Source organism: Rhea pennata, chromosome 9, assembly GCF_028389875.1.
Source record: "Rhea pennata isolate bPtePen1 chromosome 9, bPtePen1.pri, whole genome shotgun sequence".
NCBI classification, from domain to species: domain Eukaryota; kingdom Metazoa; phylum Chordata; class Aves; order Rheiformes; family Rheidae; genus Rhea; species Rhea pennata.
The window spans coordinates 18,330,004-18,349,746 of record NC_084671.1 but is presented as its reverse complement, the minus strand read 5'-3'; the positions used below and the strand labels follow the sequence as shown (position 1 = coordinate 18,349,746).

Here is a 19,743-nt window from a genome sequence, read left to right as displayed (position 1 = left end):
TATATACTTGAACCATTATTTTTCCAACAGGAGACAAAGCCTCATGGAAGGTGGCTGGAGTAAATGGAGCTTCATCATGCATGAAATTGGTCTCTTGACCCTAATATTCATTACCAAATGATTTTCTTTAAGCTTACAGGTGGTCAGATTTGCCGATGAAACAGAGTAAGAGCTGAGATTCTGCATTTTCATTTCATATAGGCTCAAGGGCAATTACCAGAAAGATATTGCAAGTAAATACACTATTATATTTCAATTCTTTCAATACAAGAATGTATGCTAAATCATCAAATGGGTCCCTTATTTTTAAACAGCCTTTCTGATGGTGTGTTAACAAATGGATGGTTGCCCAAAGGCAGATAGCCTGAGCAAAGAGCATAAAACAGATGGCAGTGAAGGTCTGTAACAAGTGTTGTTTCAGCATTCCATGAGATGTTGATCGTGTTCTTCACACTGGCTGAGATTCTCTTTGTTAGAAATTTATAGAAATTCATAAATTTCACATGTACTAAAACACAGTTTATGTAGTTAGCTAAATAGGAAGTTTGGGGAAATTTTGTTTTAGAATCATGGACTTATTAAAAGCCTTTCATGAAAAGATTTCAGAACATTTTAGAGACATTCATTAGCTCTTGTGGTGTGAAGAAGGCAAATTCAATTACACATAATTTGAATTTAGAATAAATTGCTACCCTGTGAATCTAAGAACTGTGCTGACAGTCACTTAGCAGGTCAGTAGGAGATTCATGGTAAGAACTTGAGAATCTCTTGTGGTTTCCTCCTTCTGCAGTTGTAGAGCAACACTTGCAAGGCTGCTGCTGCATTTGCAAATGGTTTTTACTCAAAACGTGGAAGCATTCCAAGACACCACAGTCTGAAGAGTGAGGTTCGACTTCTCCCTTTCTTGTGGATAAATTCATATGTCAAATCCATATGGTCTGACTGTATTCCACTTATGGCTTTCATGTTTCATCAGCAGTAACTTGTCCTGATATTTTGACATAAACATGTCATATCCTTGTTATTATTAGAAGCTGTAGATACTTTCTTCCCAGGAAGAGTTCCAGGCAGTCTTGATTTTGTGTTTCTATGTCAAACACTCCAAATGGCGCAAAAATGTAACTATGTCAAAATGCTCAGACTTTTTAACAGGGAAACAATAGGAAGCCACAGGTTGAGGACCAGAGCAGGGCATTCCTGTAGGCTACAGATCACTGCTGCTGCTAATGCATCAGACCCTGTGACATTCAGGCACTGCATGCTACAAGCCCTGTTAAGCAGTGTCATGCTGAGATACTACTGCTCCCAGGTGCAGTGCTTCATCAACAGAAACATTTTTGGAAAGGAAGAAGAGATTTAGCTGAGCAAACGCTTACAGAGATAGGTGCATCAGGAGAACATCATAAGTTCATCCTGATCTGCCTTGACAAAAAGATTCACAGCCAGGGACTCTTCATTGACCAATTTTCATCTTCTTACATGTCTTCATTTTTGGTATCAACAGCTGCAGTTTCTCCATAAAATGCTAACACCCTAGAGTGGTAAGGTAGAAGATATAGCATAAACAAAGGGATAAACAAGGTTTTTTCAGGATTGATAGATCAAAGTCCACTTAAACTGTTATGACCAGTGTTTCCCTGCCAAACTAACTGTAATTGCTGCTACTACCTGCCAAAAGCATGCAGGTTGCATTAGGCTGTTTTCTCCTTCCACAGCAGCTACACGTATTTTGTTAACTTGGGCAAGTTGTATCTGCCTCATAGGCTCAGATTCCAGTTGGATTTAATTCAGAATAGTTCAGATCCTTGTAAGTCGATAAAAAGCTGTGGTGAAGATTTTGCTCTGATTTCTTTGAGCAGTAGTAGAATGACATGCAAGTATGATCACATGCATAGGTACACAAATTTGCTCACATAGAAAACAAGAATGGAGTTAAAGTGTAAGATGCTGAAAATCCAGAGGATTGTCCTTCTGTATCCCACTCCCAGCAGGTAGAAGAGATGTCACAGCCAGCTTCGTAAAATCTCTCTGTTCTGCTGCAAGGAGCTACCTCTGAAGGGAACGAACCAACACACAAGAAAACAAAACAAAACAAAAATCAAGGCTGAAGGGCATTTCCTCAAGGAGACAGCGTTAATTCACACTGATAAATAGATCCCTCTTGGTCTGTGGATGCTAGCAAAAAGTCCAGGGTCAGTGAGCTAAAGCAGATTGTTCCTCTTATGCTTCCCAATCTGTTATTGAAGCAAGCACAGCAGACCAGCTTGTTTTCCCAAATGATTAACTTTGCTGCCTTTTCTGCTCAGCACATCAGATAAAGTTTATTCAGTTAGCTTATTTATTTACATTCCTTTACCAAAGATCTCACCAAACAAAGCCTATTTGATGGTTTATTCTTTCCTAAAGAGGAAGCTTATTTACAGTAATCTTATCATAAACTCCTTAAAAGAAGGATTTATAATTGGAATTCATAATAACAGAGCAATCTGACTTTTCCAGAGAGGTCATTTTTGTTATCCATTTTGCACTGAAACCAGATGGGGATGGATGTGGCAAAACTATTCTGAAGTTATCTTTGTTTTCACTTGTTGATCCTCTCCCCATCAGAAGAAATTACCTTTACTTAACCGGAGCTCTTCCAAATTCTGAGAAAAAAAGGATATAAAGGAATTAGAGGCTGGTTCCCACAGAGGGTGCTCTGCGGGACAGAAGTTGCCCAAGGCGGATCACCTCTAGTGTTCCAGCAAGCAGAGGGGGAACAGGCAGGTATTGCAACAACTTCTCCTGAGCAAACTTTCTCCAGTAACGGGCATGTTGGACTGAGAAGGAGCTTCTGGGGGCCTAATGAGAGCTTGCTGTACTTTGCTCATCCTCGTAAGCGTAACAATCTCCAGCTACTTGTGGAGTAGCAGTATTCAGATTGCTCTGACTTCAGACTCAAGTCAGTCTAGTCTCCCTGATAAGAGGTTTAACGTGGACATAAAGATGGCTCACAGCCAAATTTGCTTCCCACCATCCTTTCTCCCACCACTCTCTACAACTACATAGCATTTGCGAATGTTCAGCAAAAGGTCTTGGGGAATAGAAGACAGATATGCTGAAGAAGGGACAAGAACCAAGGCAAACCAAAGAACCAAGGGCAAAGGCAAAGATCAGCTTTATGGACGGGGTGTGTCTCTGTCTACTGCAGGGTGCAGGTTCGCTCTGCAACTGAACTGTTGTGGGCAAAATGAGAAGGAAATCTCAGAGAAATTTTCGACATAGAAGGATTTAACCGCATGAAGGGACAAAGTAGTTCCCTCTAGGCATAACTCTGACAGCTCAGGGAAGGAGCAGCTATTTTATTCCTCAGCCATCCGCTTAGAGAATAATTGAACTTATTCCTCCTCAACCATCTATTGCTATCAAAAGAGAGACTATACATCTTCACATAGGTGACATCTGCTCAAGTGTTTCTCAGTAAAGACTTGCTGGAGAAAAGCTAAGAGGTTTACAGGAATTAAGCTGAGATAAGATGAAAACATCAGTGCTGCAACAGAAGTTTCACAGTAAGAGACTTTATGGAAGTGCAAGCAATGTTTACACAGCGTTATACCTGTGGTCACACTTTATTTTGTTTTGCTGTTGGATGCAGAGAGTTGCCCACTTTCCCCAAGGATGTCATGAATATCAGCTCCAAATTCCCATTTTCTGAAGGATTAAGCGTGCAGAGGCTTTTGCCATTTGAAGTAGCATCTACCTGGATTTTACTGAGCTTAAAAGTCTTTCTGCCTCTCACTTCCTTCAAATTGGTGTAATAGAGAGCTACACGTGCAGTAGAGGGAGTAACAGCAAAAGCAGACTTGTGGTATCGGCGCAGAATTTCACCCGGACACGGATTCACAACGCACCTGGTTAATCAAGGCGGGGGAGCCTCGGCTCTCCCTCCGAGCGCTCGTGAATCACCCGCGCCTCCCCCTGCGCTCTCCCGCTTCCCTCGGAGCCTCTCACTTGATTAATCTGGAAGTGCTGAGACTAGAGAGAGCTCACACAGGCTTCTGCTGGCTGCCTCCCCACGGCGCCAGCTGGTTCGCGATCACTTCCCCAAACCTTTCATTCTTTGTCTGCTTCCCCGGCCGAGTGGGGGGCTGCTGCCAACCGGTATTTATAGCACCTAATGAGACCTGCCCGCAGCCCCCCGGGCCCCGCGCGCCTCGCTCACAGCGGCGCCTCTGCTGCCGCCTGCCCGGCCCGGCTGTCACTACAGGCACAGGCATTTTCCGCGACGGCCCTCTGGGGCGGACGATGGCTCTTCGCTTGGCGGCCTTCTCCGGCGGCGAAGCCGTACGGATGCGGGGCCGCGGCGCCGAGGGAGCAGCGCGCCTGCCCGCCGGGCGGCCCTGCTCCGCGAGTGAGCGAGCTGCACCCACCAGCACCGCAGTTCTTCACCACGCGTCGGGAAGACGACGAGGCTTGTCAGAGCCCAGGGCGGATGGGGTTCCACCGGGGGGAAGCAAGCTCGGCAGGCTGCTCTCCGTCCCCCGCCACCCAAGAAGCCAGCCAGGCCTCCCCGGAGAAGCCCACACATGCTTAACGCGGGTTACGTACGTGGCTTTGGGCGACGCGTTTTCCCGCTCGTATTCTCACCTGTTCCCTTGGCCTTCTCTTGCGTACACGCATCACGCTGCAGTCAGCCCCACCACACGGACGGGGAGGCCGTCTTCCTCCTTCAGACCGCCTTCTTCCTGATTCGACGTAAATAATGTGCATTTGCTATTAACATGTATATCATGACTTTGAGCTATAACTGCATGTTTCACACCACCCCAAGCAGGTAATGTCAGGCGCCCGTGCCGCTCCGGGAGAGACCCTCGGGTCTCTCCTAGCGAGACCAGGACCAGGAGAGAGCAGAACTTGGCGGGTCACAAGCACCAGCAGCGGGTAGCAAGCCCCGAGGCTTGGCCCCAGGTGCAGGAGGAGCTGGATGCTGTTAGCACATGCAACACCTTTCCACACCTAATTTGCAGCAAGAAACATGTGTGGCAAATACCAGGTGGTATTTGCTCTACAGCTCTATTTGCTCCCTGTATAGAACAAAAGCTCTCTGGTTTGGGAAGAACATATGGAATAACTGGTGTTTCCTTGTCTGCCTTCACATTTATCCTCAAAAAAGCATTATGTAGTACGCTATATACATAGGAGGATAAGCGAGTTGTTCTAGCAGCTTCGCAGCTGGGATAAAAACTCAGGATGGGTTTGTGCCCTCCAGGTCTAAGGGCCAGTCCCTCTGGCAGGCAGCACGGTGCCTCACAGGCATCTCTGAAGCACACAGGTACAGGCACAACGCGTGCACAGCGCGCTGTCAGAGTTCAGTAAAATAAATTGAAAGGAGCGAAAGTAATTTTCAAAGCACAATTCATAGAAAGCACACGATAATTTACAGAAGCTAGAGGCTCCACACTGACACAAAAATAGCTCCTCACAAATTACTTATCTTTCGGGTCAGTCACTTGAGAGAAATATGGAACGGTCAAGAATTGCTATCAGGTGTGATTTGTATGCAGAAGGGCTACTGCTCATTGCAACAGCTCTCTTGCAAATCATGGACTATGAACATGTATATGTTCTCCAGAACAGCAGTGCTGCTTCTTTCTATACTTTGTATAGATTTGCAGTTCTTCAAAGATAAACAAAAATTTTACCACTGAAAGGACTAAAAACTCTGAAGAATGAGTATTTCTTTTCTATCTGATTAGAAAATCAGCTTTAACTCAAATGTATTTGGCTCTGCTCCACAGATAAGATATGAAAAAGAACACAGGGTAATAGCTTCCTTCAGACAGTGTTACTCTGCCAGGGGTCTTAAAATATACCTGCACTTGGAAGTCACCAAAAAAAAACATTTCCATACCACAGACAAAGCAGCAGAAGGTAACTTTCTTCCCCTAAAAAACAGAGTAAAACTAGAAAACTAGGTCTCTCACCAGAAAACCACCAGATGCAAAAGCACAAATTCTGTCCTAGCAAACTGTGCCTTTGGATCGGAAAGGGGGTTCTTCGGGCCTCTTTCTAGTAATTACAGCCTTGGGTAAATGTCAGTAAAAATTCACAGTAATAGATACAGGAGTTCAAGAACAGCATTTTGGGTTTTTAAGAGGCATTTGGCATTTATATAGCTCAAATATAACATGGTCCTACTAACCTGTATATTCACCATCCAGCCATTCCTAAGAACAATAAGAGACTTCATTTAAGCAGTGTTTAAAGTTTTAAAGTTTGGCCCATTTCTGCTGTTCTTACTCTCCTGACTTTTTTGGTGAACTAAAACGTAACCTCACAATAAACCTTACATTTTAGCAACATTAACAGCTTGAGTTACAATAATTTGTCTACCTCCTGTCAACACTAATTGTGCAGGATGTGGGAAATAGATTCAACCTCTGTGACTGTAATGAGAAGCAGCAATAGTAATCAAATTCAAAATTAAGAGTAATATACCAGATGTGCTCTGCCCACCGACCCAACCAGTGGTTGCTTTTCTGCTTTCTCAGCTCCTTCTGTTGTGGTTGTCTTTAGCGGCTGATCTAAGGTCTGGAGATGTCGGTATTGGCCAGGGAAGGGCAGGACTCACTGAGACGCCAGATGCCTTCACTCAGAGGGCTATCAGGAGTCAGGGTTTCCCACAGGACATCCTTGCTCTGTCTGGAAATGCTGCCTATGCAAAATATGAACATTCTGGACATACTCCAAGATCTCTCAACATTAAGAGATTAACCAGAGCATGGGCCTTCAGCACTTGTCAACCTCTAATATAACAGTACCGAACCAATCTAGCACAGCACCACTCAGCAATACCTGTAGGTAGCTACAATTCACCTCTATAACGTGCAATCTTGAGTGCCCCCAAAGCAGGCCTTTTTGAAACAAATTGGATCAGGCTACACATATCTCCAAGGCATCTGTGACAGAATCTTACTCCTGCTACAACTTAGAGCCCAGATTTGCAGTCAAGTCCATTCAGGAACAGGCTGCGGTTCATAAGGGTTCGCCTGCAGGATTGCATCTTCACTCCTGTGCTGTATCTGCCTCACTTTTGAAAGAATATCGTGATCTTCACTTCCGGCAAGACACAAAATAATGCATGTTTGTTTCCAGGTTCTATCTATGTTCCACTACACTTTTCATTCCAAAATGAGAATTAGTTTCAGAGCTAACCAGAGTAGAGCTTTTCACTGCAGGTCATTCTAAACTAAGCCAAACAGGGACTTGAACCTGTTCTCCACTTCCTAGTCTACTTCCCTAAACCCTAAGAGAACAGCTGTCAGTCTTCTTTCTTTGCCTAACTCTGAAAGCTTAAACGGACAAATGACTTCCCCAGAAATGTCATGTAGTTCTCTCTTCTGAGCTAACTCCTGCCACAGTAATCTGCCTTGTTAATTAAGTCTGTTTTTTTTCTTTTCAGATTAATAACTGTAGTATCTTCTTCAGGCATTATTTACAGCACATTATATACTCAAGTTCTTCAGATTTATAGACAATATTGCACTTTCCAATTAAGGAAAACAAAGGGAACAGCTGCAATCTTCACTTGATAACATTTATTAAATATTTTTTGAAACAAACAAGAATTTTAAGAAGCCAATAAGCAATCAAATACAGCCACAAAAAGAAAAACTCATACTAATCGTAAATAAAAAGCACTATGAGAAATACACAATATTTAATGAAACTATACTGTACATAAACAACCTTTGGGAAACAAACAACTCAAACCATATGCTTAGTTTACTCACAATATAAAAAACTTTAACCTTTAAAGAAAAATATAGATTCGGTCCAATTGTAGGATCCAATCACATGTCCACTGAAGTCAATGGAAGTTTTCTCATCGATTTCAATGTTTAGTGGATCATGCCCTTATTTTGCCTCAAGAGGCACTTTAATTATTATACAAGGCTCAAACTTGAATACTATTACAAAAACATCAAACATCAACTCAAAAGTATGTTTCAGCAACTTTCAGGAAACAATGCAGAAATAAGTTATCTATCCATGCATGGAATAAGGCAAAAGCTAATTCATTCAGATTAGGAATAATAAATTTTACTAGTTTCTTCTTCACAACACAAACATTTTAGGCTTCTTTTTAATTAATGGATATATTATGTATCATAATATGCTTCACATTTTTCCTACCTCTACTGAGAAAGCTGGCACTGACATGTCATAAAGAACTCTTCATTAATTACTGTTTTCTGTTCTGTAACAACCACAAGAAACTCATCTGGGTTTAGTAATAGTGTCTACCAAGAAAAAAAGCACACACTATCATAAGCTTATAGTTTATAGAGCTCAAGGTACATTAAAATGTAATCCATGAAGTTCACGAATCCTGTTTTAAAATATTCCAAACTAAAAGCTGCAGAAAATTGGTTCTTAAATATTCTACAGAAAATTCTGAAGCATCCAACATTTTAAATTGCTTATGCTTTCTTCTTAAAAATATTTAAATTAGGTTAGTAGCCCATCCTTTTGAAAAATAATCCAAAAAAGATACACTAGATTACAAATCTTTTGTTTTAATCAGTGTAACCAAAGGTTTGTCATCTGGGCTGTAATCTTCATAAGCAATGGGGGTTGCATCATACATTGCAGGTCGGGACTTCTTGCCAAACCTGGAAACAAAAGAAAGCTTTTGGTGACAAAGAGAAGTATGAACAAGTTAACTGCAATAACTCACTGAATTACAGTACGCTGTTGGAAAAAAACCCAGAGAACCTAAGTAAATTCTAAACTACATTGCAACGTGCCAGATATACAGAAGTATAAACACCGGAACTGGAACGTTCAAAATATATGGATATCAGATGAAAAACTTTCCAGTAAAGAGGGAACATATTCCATAATCAAATCTACAGGAATTTTGCCACTGAATTCAGCAGTATCAGAACCCATGAAGGTTGTGGAAGTCAAGGGTGAAATTGATGGTTTCAAGGAGACCAGCATTTTATTTTAGCGCCTGCTGTAACAACCAACATTGAGGTCACCTCAGGTCACACCTATTTATGAACAATAAACAGACAGGCATGCGATATTTGCATATGGAAATGCAACAGATGCATAGTGAATTGAGTTGTGACCTGCAGACAAAGCATGGAAAAATTAATTTGAAGTCTTCTCACTTGACATCCACTTGACAGAAGCAAGTTGAAGCTATTGCCATGCTGCACTCAATCTCCAGCACTGGCAGTATTAATGGTAGTTAGGATGCTGTAATGCCTCATCAAGATACTAATCCAGCAAAGTTTCCAAATGGAACAGAGCCAGGTTAGCAGTGCCCTCATCCTAGGCAATCACCTTTGAGGAGAACCAGGCTGCACCTGCCTGTGCAGCCTCTACTGTGACTCTACTTCAAAGGCCCCAGCACCAGCACATGGAGAGCTGGGTGATGAGCCTTTGCACTGCATAGGCAATCTATCACTCTTTGGATCATTTATTAATATAAAAATACAGTGCTAAAATGCATCTTAAAAGTGGAAAGATGGCTTAAGTGTTCTGACTACAATTACATGAGCTTTAAATAACAAATGAAAGGAAAACAAAGCCATAAAGAATCAAGTCTGCTTTTCTTATGAACCCGATGCCGAAAAAATATTAGCATAAAAGTAGAAAGACTTATTTCTCCAGCAATCCACACAAAGGATTCTTTTTAACCCCTTCTTATGTACCAGATTAACTCTACATTAATTCAAGTTGTTCACAGTGGAAGGTGAGATTCAGAAAATTCAGATTTTAAGGATATTTAGATAAAAACAGAATCAATACTATTTTGTTCCAAAATTTTTATGCTATTTCCTGATTACTCCAATTTAATTTTTGGCTGTTTTCAGTGATCTAGAATTGCTGATAAACCTAAAATGGCTGGAAGCATTATAATCCAAATGGTGGAAATCTCATTTGTCGAAGTACTTCAACAGTCAGTAAGTCCATACTAGATACACTTCCTTGAGTGACTATCTGCTTTCTTCTACAGTTTAAAAAAATAAATATGGACAGACCATGTTCACTCATCAGCTTCATCATGGATGAATCTGTTTTTCTATAAACAAGGTCAAATTCCAAGAATAAAGAATCAAGATGGCATCTTACTAAATCAGTGATGAATTTCTGAAACACTCATTTCCTCTAGCATTCTCCAGGGTGTAAGGAAATACAGCTTTTTCATAGATGCAAATGATGATGAAAACTTCTCATGATTTAAGTCAAATTTTGCCCTTTTTGACAGGTACAGAGAGCACATTGTTTGCGGCACATGGTGAAACAGTACAAAATCCATCCCCTTGTGTAGGTCAGGGTTGACATGTGCCTCTAATTAGAAAACACTGAGAAAAGACCACAGCACATATGCTAGCTGTTTGTGGCCTGGCTGAGACATCAAGCTGGTAGCCCGCATTGCTTTGATCAGGGAGCTGAGAAGCCAGCTCCGCTCCTAATGCTCAGCAGAGCTAACAGTGAATGCAGAGATCTGAACACAGAATTGTTAAATGGGGAGCTCTTGCCCAATGGACATGTAACTAGCAGGGGCTGCACATGGATCTTATGCTATTTGACATTTTAATTGATGATATAAAAGAAGACATAGAGCATTTACCAATCCAACCTGCAAGACAGACAGATTAAAGGGGTGATAAATAGTGAAAAGTTGCAGGTCCCTACTACAGAGCATACTGAATCAATGAATAGATTGCTTACAACAAAAGCAAATACAAACAAATGAAAACGTTTCTTCCAGTGTGACCAAATACAGACATTGATCTAGGAACAAAGAGTGTAGATCGGATGGGAAAATTTATATCCTAGAGAGTAGCGAGTTTGGAAAAGACTGAAGGGCCATGATGAGTAATCAGTAGAACAGTTTTTAGCACCATACTGTGACTGAGGAAAAATTACAAGCTTGAGTTTGCAAAGAGAGCCTATCAGTTGGACTAGGGAGGTTCTGTGGCCTCGACACTTAGCACTGATGTAACCATTAGTGAATTATGACATTGTTCCAACATGTATTTCAGAGGTATTTACAAGTCACAGAAGGATCATAAAAAAATCAGAGAAGTAATAGGAGAATTAGAAAATGTACTTTGTAATGAAACACTGAATGAGATCGAGGTGTTTAACTTGTCAAAGGGAGTCTGAAGAATCCACAAGAATTTTGAGGACTGTATATATTCAGCACAGGAATTGTTGATACAGGCAGGTGGGTGCGTGTACACGCATGTGAGAGACTGCCCAGTTCCATTTGAGCTGTGGAACTGGGTTGTCTCTCAACTTCCTTAGATGGAAATATCGAAGGACAGCTAACCACAGAGTCATCAACCTCACCAATCCCATTCAAAAAGAGTTTTGAGCAAATTGCATGGCTGAACCCTAAGGAAATGGTATTCCCCAATATCCATAGGATATTGGATATAGGATATCCATAGACTGGAGACTGGAGTTTCCCTAAGAACAGAAAAAAGGAACCACACGTTGCTACTCTCTTCAAACCAGCAACTCTGACATGGTACTCAGCTATAAAGGAATTCTAAACCAGAGAAGAGAGAGAGGTCAGAAGAAAAAAATGCATACCCAGAGGAAGAAGGGATTATTCTTTCCTCCACAGGAGGAGAATAGCAAGGAGAATGCTTTTCTCTCCATTATTCAGAGGAAAAGTCACACACAGGAGTAGGTATCACACATTCCTTAACATAATTAAACTGTAATCGTTAGTTTCAACAAAGCTGTGACTGGCAGTGGAGTCAAATACCACAGTATTTGTGCATGCCATCATAATTCCACAAAGAGACAGCTGGTTAAAACTCATTACTCAAACCTTTGCCAGCAAAAGACAAGAAAAGAATACTTGCTAAGGCTCATTAGACTCAAGAAGCTTAGGATGCTGCAGTCTAACATGATAGATTCAAACACAGGAACACGGAGAAGGTGCAGTGGAGAGAACACTAGCAGGGCTGGGACAAGATGACTGATAAGAGTCCAGTGAATCAGACTCCTCAGCCAAACAGGGACTGAACAAGATTCAGCATCTTCAAACTAAAATTAAACAAAAAGCTGTACTCCTTTACCTGGACTGAAATGACAAAAGCACTGTTTTATATTTTCCTAAAATAGAAATAAATACAACTTCACACTTAAGCTCTGTGAATTACCTGACTTAGCAGCTCTAGCTTGGATTTTGATAAGGTATCCATTCCCTGCAAACTTAACTCTCATTTCCTTCTTCAGAAGGAAGTATTATTTGAAATTAAAACATTTATTTTCATTTGCATTATGTAGAAATGCCTTTCCCAAGATATAGAAACCCTTTATTTACAGGTTCCAACATTCTCTTTTAACTGCAAAAACTGAATCTGAAGAATTGTCAAAAATACATCCCAATCTAAAGATTTCTTAGGAGTTTATTTAACCTCAAAGCAAACTTTTTTCCCTGAAGTTTTGTCTTTAATAATAAATGGCAACACATTCAGAGTAATCCAGATAGCAGTGAGAAAGACCAGAACTATCCTACCTTCCAAAATTTGAAAGGTCTTACAGAGGAAATCTTTTACCATTTCCATTATCTGTCTGTAAAACCTCAAAAGCAAGGGAAAATTCAGATCCAAAAGATTTTGTCCTGATAGTACATTGTTTTGTGATGCCCTTGGATAGAGAGGTGCCAAATTTGCTTTGAGAAATAAATAGAAAAACCAAGATGTTTCACACTGCTCTTCGGGAGACCATTTCCAGTTCTGGAGGAAGTGCAAAGTACCACTTCAGTGACTAGTAACTGAACATGAAGGAAGTATTCCTGACTGCTGTAGCAGTAAGATGAGACATGTTTAATTTGAAAGAGTAACAGTATCATTTTGCACCTTGCTATTTATCCTTGGAGATGTGCAGTACAAAACGGTGGACATTCACAAGGCCAAATAATGAGACTATAAAGCTTTTTATGAGCCATAAAGTAACTCCTCCTCTCCCAATATATCACTGAAGGAACAAGGAGTTCTTGACATGCATACAGTGTGGAGATGCTGAGCTCCTAGAGGAAGCAATGCTAAGCTGAGTGGCAAAGGAGACTTCACAGGAAGCATTAATGCTGATTTTATTCAGACTATGTTAAATAAACTACACTATTTTCTTTTAAAAATTTACTAACACATTTCGATCATGAACAAATGTTTCATTATAAATCTAGTTGGAACAGTTTAAAGAGCTACTGCCTACCTCTTAGATGCGATTAACTGACCTTGTGGGAATCGATCCATTTCAACACAAACTCACATAACTTGGACAGCTTCAGTGGTGGTACAAATTACCCCATTTAATTTGTACTGAAACCGAACTGCAGCATTCAGACAATCAGTTCCCAGCAATCTCCAACAAATATACAGTTATTTCTCCATCTCAATGCACATGAAAGTGTGTTCCTCCATTCTTTTAGAAACATTTTAAGTGGTAATGTATATGAACACTTGTTGGAATTCAAAATTACTTTGACAAATTAAAGAAACAGGAAAAGGAAACAACAAAAATGAAAGCTCTACCCTATTAAAGGAGATGTCAAATACAGAAGAAGCAATGCTGACAAGGAAACAATATGGCACAAAGGATCTTTGGGTGAGGAGGAAAAGGTCTAACAGATCACAAAACTAAATCGGTCAATAGTGCAATGCTATATATATATATATATGTGGTGTGTATATATATATATATGTGTGTGTGTGTGTGTGCTTTTTTTTTTTTTTTTTTTTTTTTAAGGCATATGAACAGGAATGCCAGCTAGGATAAAGCTTGTGATTTCTCAGTTCATTTTGTACAGGTACTGCCTCATCTGGAGAACTATTTCCAGTTTTCTGGACTATCCCTCAAAAAAATGCAGACAAAATAGAACATGTCCCAGGGAGACAATGAAGAAGTTGACATAACATATCCAGGAGGAGATACAAAGAATTGGGTTAGTTTAGTCCAGAGAAGAAAATAAAGTGAAGACTTAAAAAAAAAAAAAAAAAAAAAAAAAAAAAGAGAGAGAGAGAGAGAGAGAGAGAGAGAGAGGGAGACATGATATATGTGATTACTAGTAATGGCATGGCGATCATTGCTCTCCATGACAACTTGAAGAGTAAGAAAAAGCAGTCTCACATTTAGCAAAGAAAATCTAGGTTGGATATCAGGAAAGCACTTTCTAAATCTATTCAGTTCCTCTGAAGGCTTTTCAAGAGGATTGTCATTGAGTAACTAGTTATAATTAACACTATATCAGTGCAATGGGTTGCACTTGAGCTCTTGAATCCATTCCAGCCCTACTTTTGTATTATTCTGATACTCAGTGCCTTGGCTTGCAAGTGCTCCATTGAATTTAATTGTTAAAAGATTACTATTTCTAGGAAAGAGTGATCTCCATTTGAAGGCAAATGGGGGCACAGAAAAAGGGATTTGAAAAGAATCCTGCTGAACAGTCTGGTAAATTAATCACAAATCCAACAAATGTCTTTTCTACTAATCAAATTACTCATATATACCAGTTAAAGGATATTTACATCTCAAACATAAGATCTTTCAGGCTGAGAACTGCACCTGTCCCTCTTCACCAGTCATTCCAAATAAATTCAGAATAATTTCCACTGTTTTAGGAGCTGTGCTGAATTCTCACACTTCAGCTGAGAACAGAATGGGGATCAAAAAGCACAAGAAGCAATGTCGAGGATCCTGTCTTTCCACAGAGAAGCTGTCAATTCTGTCAACAGCAGTTAGATGCACTACGCATGGACAGAAATTACATATCATAACAGACATTTTGGTTAAATTACCATCCCCGCAACAAACCTGGCATGTCGGATAGAAGCAATTGCACTACTGAATTCACTGTCAATGCTTCGACAGTTGTAGAATTCTTCATAGGCTGGCCTGGAAGAGCCTTGATATTCAATGCGGCTGATGCGACATATTCCCACAATCAGGATGATCAGCATCAGCACAAAGGCGACACAGAGAGCCCCGATTATAATGTAGAGGGAGTGACGAGGCATATTCGTTAGGCTCTCCGCCATATGCCCAGACTTCCACTGCAGATCTGCCAATACGAAATAAAAGGTTATTATTAATTAGTACTTTATATTCTTCCTGCTGAATAGAATTATTTTGTGGCATTCACTTTCAGTATTTCTGCAGAGACTTTTGAAGCTTAAGATATGCAACATTAACCTTTTCAGGTCCCGCTATGGATATATTGCCATGCCTAATGTGCAGCAAATTTATATAGCACTGTTCTGATCCTTCACCAAGCTCTTTCATAGCCTTTTAAGGTGAGATGGGACTCACTCACCTAGTTTGATCTCCTACATAATCCAAATCATAGCATATCATCTAGTTACTCTTGCATTATGTTTCACTAAATGATATGCTCTATAAAGACAGACAGTTTTTATTTAAAAACTTCTAGTAATGGAGAAACCACAAATTCTCTGGGCAGTTTGTTCCAATAGTTAGTAAATCTTTCTATTAAAATGTGTGATTTAATGTTTATTAAACATACCTGCTTTTTCATTTGAAGCATAGTTTTTTGTTATGTCTACCTCCACTAGACTGCAGACTTTCATCCCTAGAAACCACTGTTCTCCCAGAAGTGCTCCAGTACTCCTATTCTTGCCTGAACATTTTTGCAAAGAGAGTCAAGAGAGAGATCGTTCTCTTTCTGCAATAGCTTTTCTCAACTCTTGAATAATTTTGTAGGTCTCTCCTGTACCCACACTATTTTCAACATCCCTTAAAAAATAATGAAATAAATAAATACATAAATGCAGTGTTCTATTATCAGTCTTCCAAGCATTCAGCACTTTCAAAGACACAGGGATAAAAGAGGTTACATATCCTTGTTCCTATTAACTGCTCCCTTCACTATAAGTTTAAGGGCCCTATTAGGTCATTTTTGTCACCCCTCCTCACTGGGAGCTCATGCCGAGGGCTTTATTCACTGCCACTCTGGAATTTTGCATGGACCACTGTTTACTGGATACACTTCCCGCAATGGCTTGTTTCTAACCCACTTACACTGCATCCGGCTGTGTTAAAGCACACTTGGCTTGAATCAGCTGAGGATAACAAATGATTCAGATCACTGCATCAGTGGTCTGTTCTCATGCATTATTTACCAACAGATAATCTGATTGTTGTCTGCAAACATATTAACTGTCTTCATTTCTTGACCATGTTATGTTTTTCATTCAATAGCCTTCAACTCACTTGGACTAAAAGTGTTAAACAAAGTGCTATCGCTATCTGAACTTGCTTAATTTAAATAACAAAATATATATATATATTTTAATTTTTGTATAGACAATCAAGGATGGATTAGGTTGAAATAATCTCCCAGTACATATCAATGTTCTCACTAGTTTACAAGCATATATTCTCTAACAATCTGCAAAAACCTACAGCCAAACTATAAGACAGTGTACTGGATAGCAAAAGTTAGTAAGATCAAACTGATTATACGCAACTAAAGCATCAAGCCGTATATGTTTTTTACATTAACAAGGACCCCATTATTTAAAATTTTATCAAGACAATTTTCCTCAATCTCCTGTGATGTATTGATAAAATATGGGTCACTTGAAGAGAAAAAAAAAGTGTCTCTCCAAGAGAGATCCAGAGGTAGACAACACAGCCCTAGTAGTTTCCTCATACAATGAATGCACGACACTTTGCTCAAGAAACCTATTACATTTTGCACTAACATTCAGTCCTTCATTCAGTCCCACTTCAGTCCTTCCCAAGGACGATATAAGAGGTTCCACTCTTTGAATGGTGTGCAATCATACTTGAAAGGTTTCATTTTTAGAACACATTTGGACATAAGGATCCTTCCACTTAAAATTTTTGTACTCAAGAAAAACTGCCTCTCTTATTCCTCTTCTAAGGTGCATGGCGCCCTGGAGAACACAGCAAAGCAGATACACAACCTCTCAGAGATCCAGTACTTCAAGGACAACCAGGGCATCTCACAAGGTGCTACAGCATTGGACCCATTGGAGCTTTCCTTCAAGCAAACTTCCTCTCAGACTTCTCAAAGGGGACCTTAAAGCAAAGCTAATTTGGAAAAGACTTCTTGCATTTTATCTATTCCAAATCATCTTCTTTAAAAACATTGCTGATGCCCAAACTAATGGCAGAGACTATCAATAGTCTGTGTCCTCAGCTCTGGTTTTCTCTCAGAATATTTCCAGTTAACCCCAACTTCCTCTACTGTTTATTTTCATACCAGGAACGGACTTGATGAAACTCTTGACTACAGAAATTTGACACTCTGAGAAAGCTATTTGTAGCAGGTGACTGCCCCCCCCCCTTTTTTTTTCCCCTCCAGACTTCTGCTTTTCACTGCCTTGGAAACTTCCTCTAATGACAAACACAGTCTGGGACCCGGGCTGTCACGCAGATGCTCTGGGGATCTTCAGATTATTTTAGGAGCCACCTCTCGGGGATTTTGATGATGACAAGTAACTGATTTGAGCACTGCAGTTAAAACCACAAGTTTAGCAGCATCTGTGGATAAAGTCTCCATCTATGGCAGAAATACAGGGTGCAGATAGAGACTAGTTGGGAGAACATGCGGGATACACGAGGGCAGAACTTGAAGAAATGGTCGCTCTCTGCTGGCAGCAGGGAAAGGCTGTCCTGGAGCTCCTCTCGAGCACAGGGCTGCTTGTTTGTGATTTCTGCTTCAGAGATCGATAAAGTTTTGATCAGTCTGACTCATTCTGTGATTTAATGTTTCTGCAACGCTCTTGCTGCCGTTTGCTCAGTCTGCCCATGAGGGCGCCAATATAGCTGTGCTGGGTTCAGTTTCGCAGGGAATTCTGGTTTTGTTCTGCTGCACATTTGTCACACGCAGTGGTTTGTGTCAGGTTGTCAGACCAGGCCAAATTCAGATCTAAGGTAAGGAGATCTGTGGCAAGGCAGTTCTGTTTTAGACTCCATGTCTGATGTTGCTGGATGATAAGGGTATGAGGAATTTCCTCAATTCTTCTTCCCCAGATAAAAATACAAAGATTAACAGCTTATACTCCAAAGATTAGAAAGAATATGCAACAGCTCAAATTTACAGTGCTCTCAGTTATCATAGTACAGCTAAAAAAATTAAGAATTAGATTTCATTGAGCACCACAGTTTGTACTACAAATACTCTGTAACAATAGTTCCCAAGTAACAATATAGTTTGGCTTATCTTGCTAACTATACTAACAGGTAGTTAACAGGCAAAAGTAATGATATTAACAAATAACCAGCAGGCATTAGCAAATTTACATAAGATGTTTTGTAAGGATTTTTACACTGAATGGTTTGTTATCTTTTTGGCCAAATGCATTTCATTTTAAAAGGACAATTCTCCTTATAATAGAGACTGATTAAATCCTATTGTTATTAATTAAAAATTGCTAACACTGAAGAGGACTACAAGATGATATAATAAATATCAAAGTTCATTGCTAAGCAAATTAAATCCACCTCTTGAGTATTTTATGGTATACAGAGCACTTGACAAGAAACAAAGGAGTACGATTTAAAAGAAGATAACTGAATCTTGTTATAGTAGTCACTTCCCGCTGATAAAGCAGATTGCTGGTGAAAAAAATGGGAACTCCCAAGAATAAAGAGCTACTACACAAAAAGGACTAAATACCATCATCTTCCTTCACGGCTAATAAAAGCAACTCTCAAAAGATAAAATGTGATCAGTTTAGTCAATTGTCTCTGTAACACCAGCTCACCCCCATCTTGAGAAGTATGAAGCTTAGCTCCAACATATGTCCTTCTCCTGTATTCAGAGGGATGGTCCAAGACAGAGGAAGCCAGTATACAGTGTTTAAATTTAAATTTCCAATCATTATGCACAAATTGCTGAAGCAGTATGATGGAGAGATGAAGAGATGAACACTAAGAAATTCAATCAATTAACTGAACAGAAATCCACTGCACCATTGACTAAGCTTCAATGAGCTCAGTCGTGGTGCACCTATTTATAAAGGAGCTGGATATGGCCTTTCTACTTCTGTAGACATGATCAGAATTGTACTTGGATCAGCTGGTCAATTCTTAGCTCAAAGAAAGAGACTGAGCAAAAGAACTTCCCATGGATACATAGTACTCTCTCAAAAAAAAAAAAAAAAAAAAAAATCTGAAGATCAAAATGCTTTCAAATCCTTCCTGCAAAGTGATTTCTTCAGAAATCAATCCCTCTCTATTTGCATAATCCTTTATATACCTGTTAAAATCCAAGCTCTTTAGTAAAGCTTCCATAGCTTTGAGTATAAGCCACAGCATTGATTACAGAGGCTGCATCTTTGTACTAATATCTGACTATAGTGAAGTACCATAGTATCCCATAAACAATACATCATACTTTGTCAAAGTGACTTTAGTAGTAAGGGAATGCATGACATTTGCTGAAGTTATGCTTTGTGAAGAAACTATTGTCAATCCTCAAATCTTAAACTTGTTTTTCAAAAAAACATGTCTACGTAACTGTACAAATATTTTTTCCCATTTTCATTCATGTAAAGCTAATCCAAGTCAGAATTTTATAGATTACATTTTTTATATTCCTACTAATGTAAATATTTTACATTTTTAATCAGAGCATATATGCAGTCTATTAGCTATCTTAGCTTTTTTGATTAAAAAAAACACCATAATTTCAACCTCTTTAATTGAGAGCAGTTGACACGAACAATACTA

General features: G+C 39.7%; 1 protein-coding gene across 1 annotated transcript in view; it reads right to left on the bottom strand.

Annotated features, from left to right (window-relative positions):
* Positions 1-7,562: 7,562 nt before the first annotated feature.
* Positions 7,563-19,743, bottom strand: part of DNER (delta/notch like EGF repeat containing) — a 141,097-nt gene continuing 128,916 nt past the window's right edge. The window contains exons 12-13 of the mRNA XM_062582515.1: positions 14,836-15,082; positions 7,563-8,654 (exon numbers count right to left, since the gene is read on the bottom strand). Of these exons, the coding sequence (XP_062438499.1) occupies positions 8,543-8,654; positions 14,836-15,082 (359 nt within the window). The 3' untranslated portion in view covers positions 7,563-8,542. The remainder of the gene's footprint in view (positions 8,655-14,835; positions 15,083-19,743) is intronic.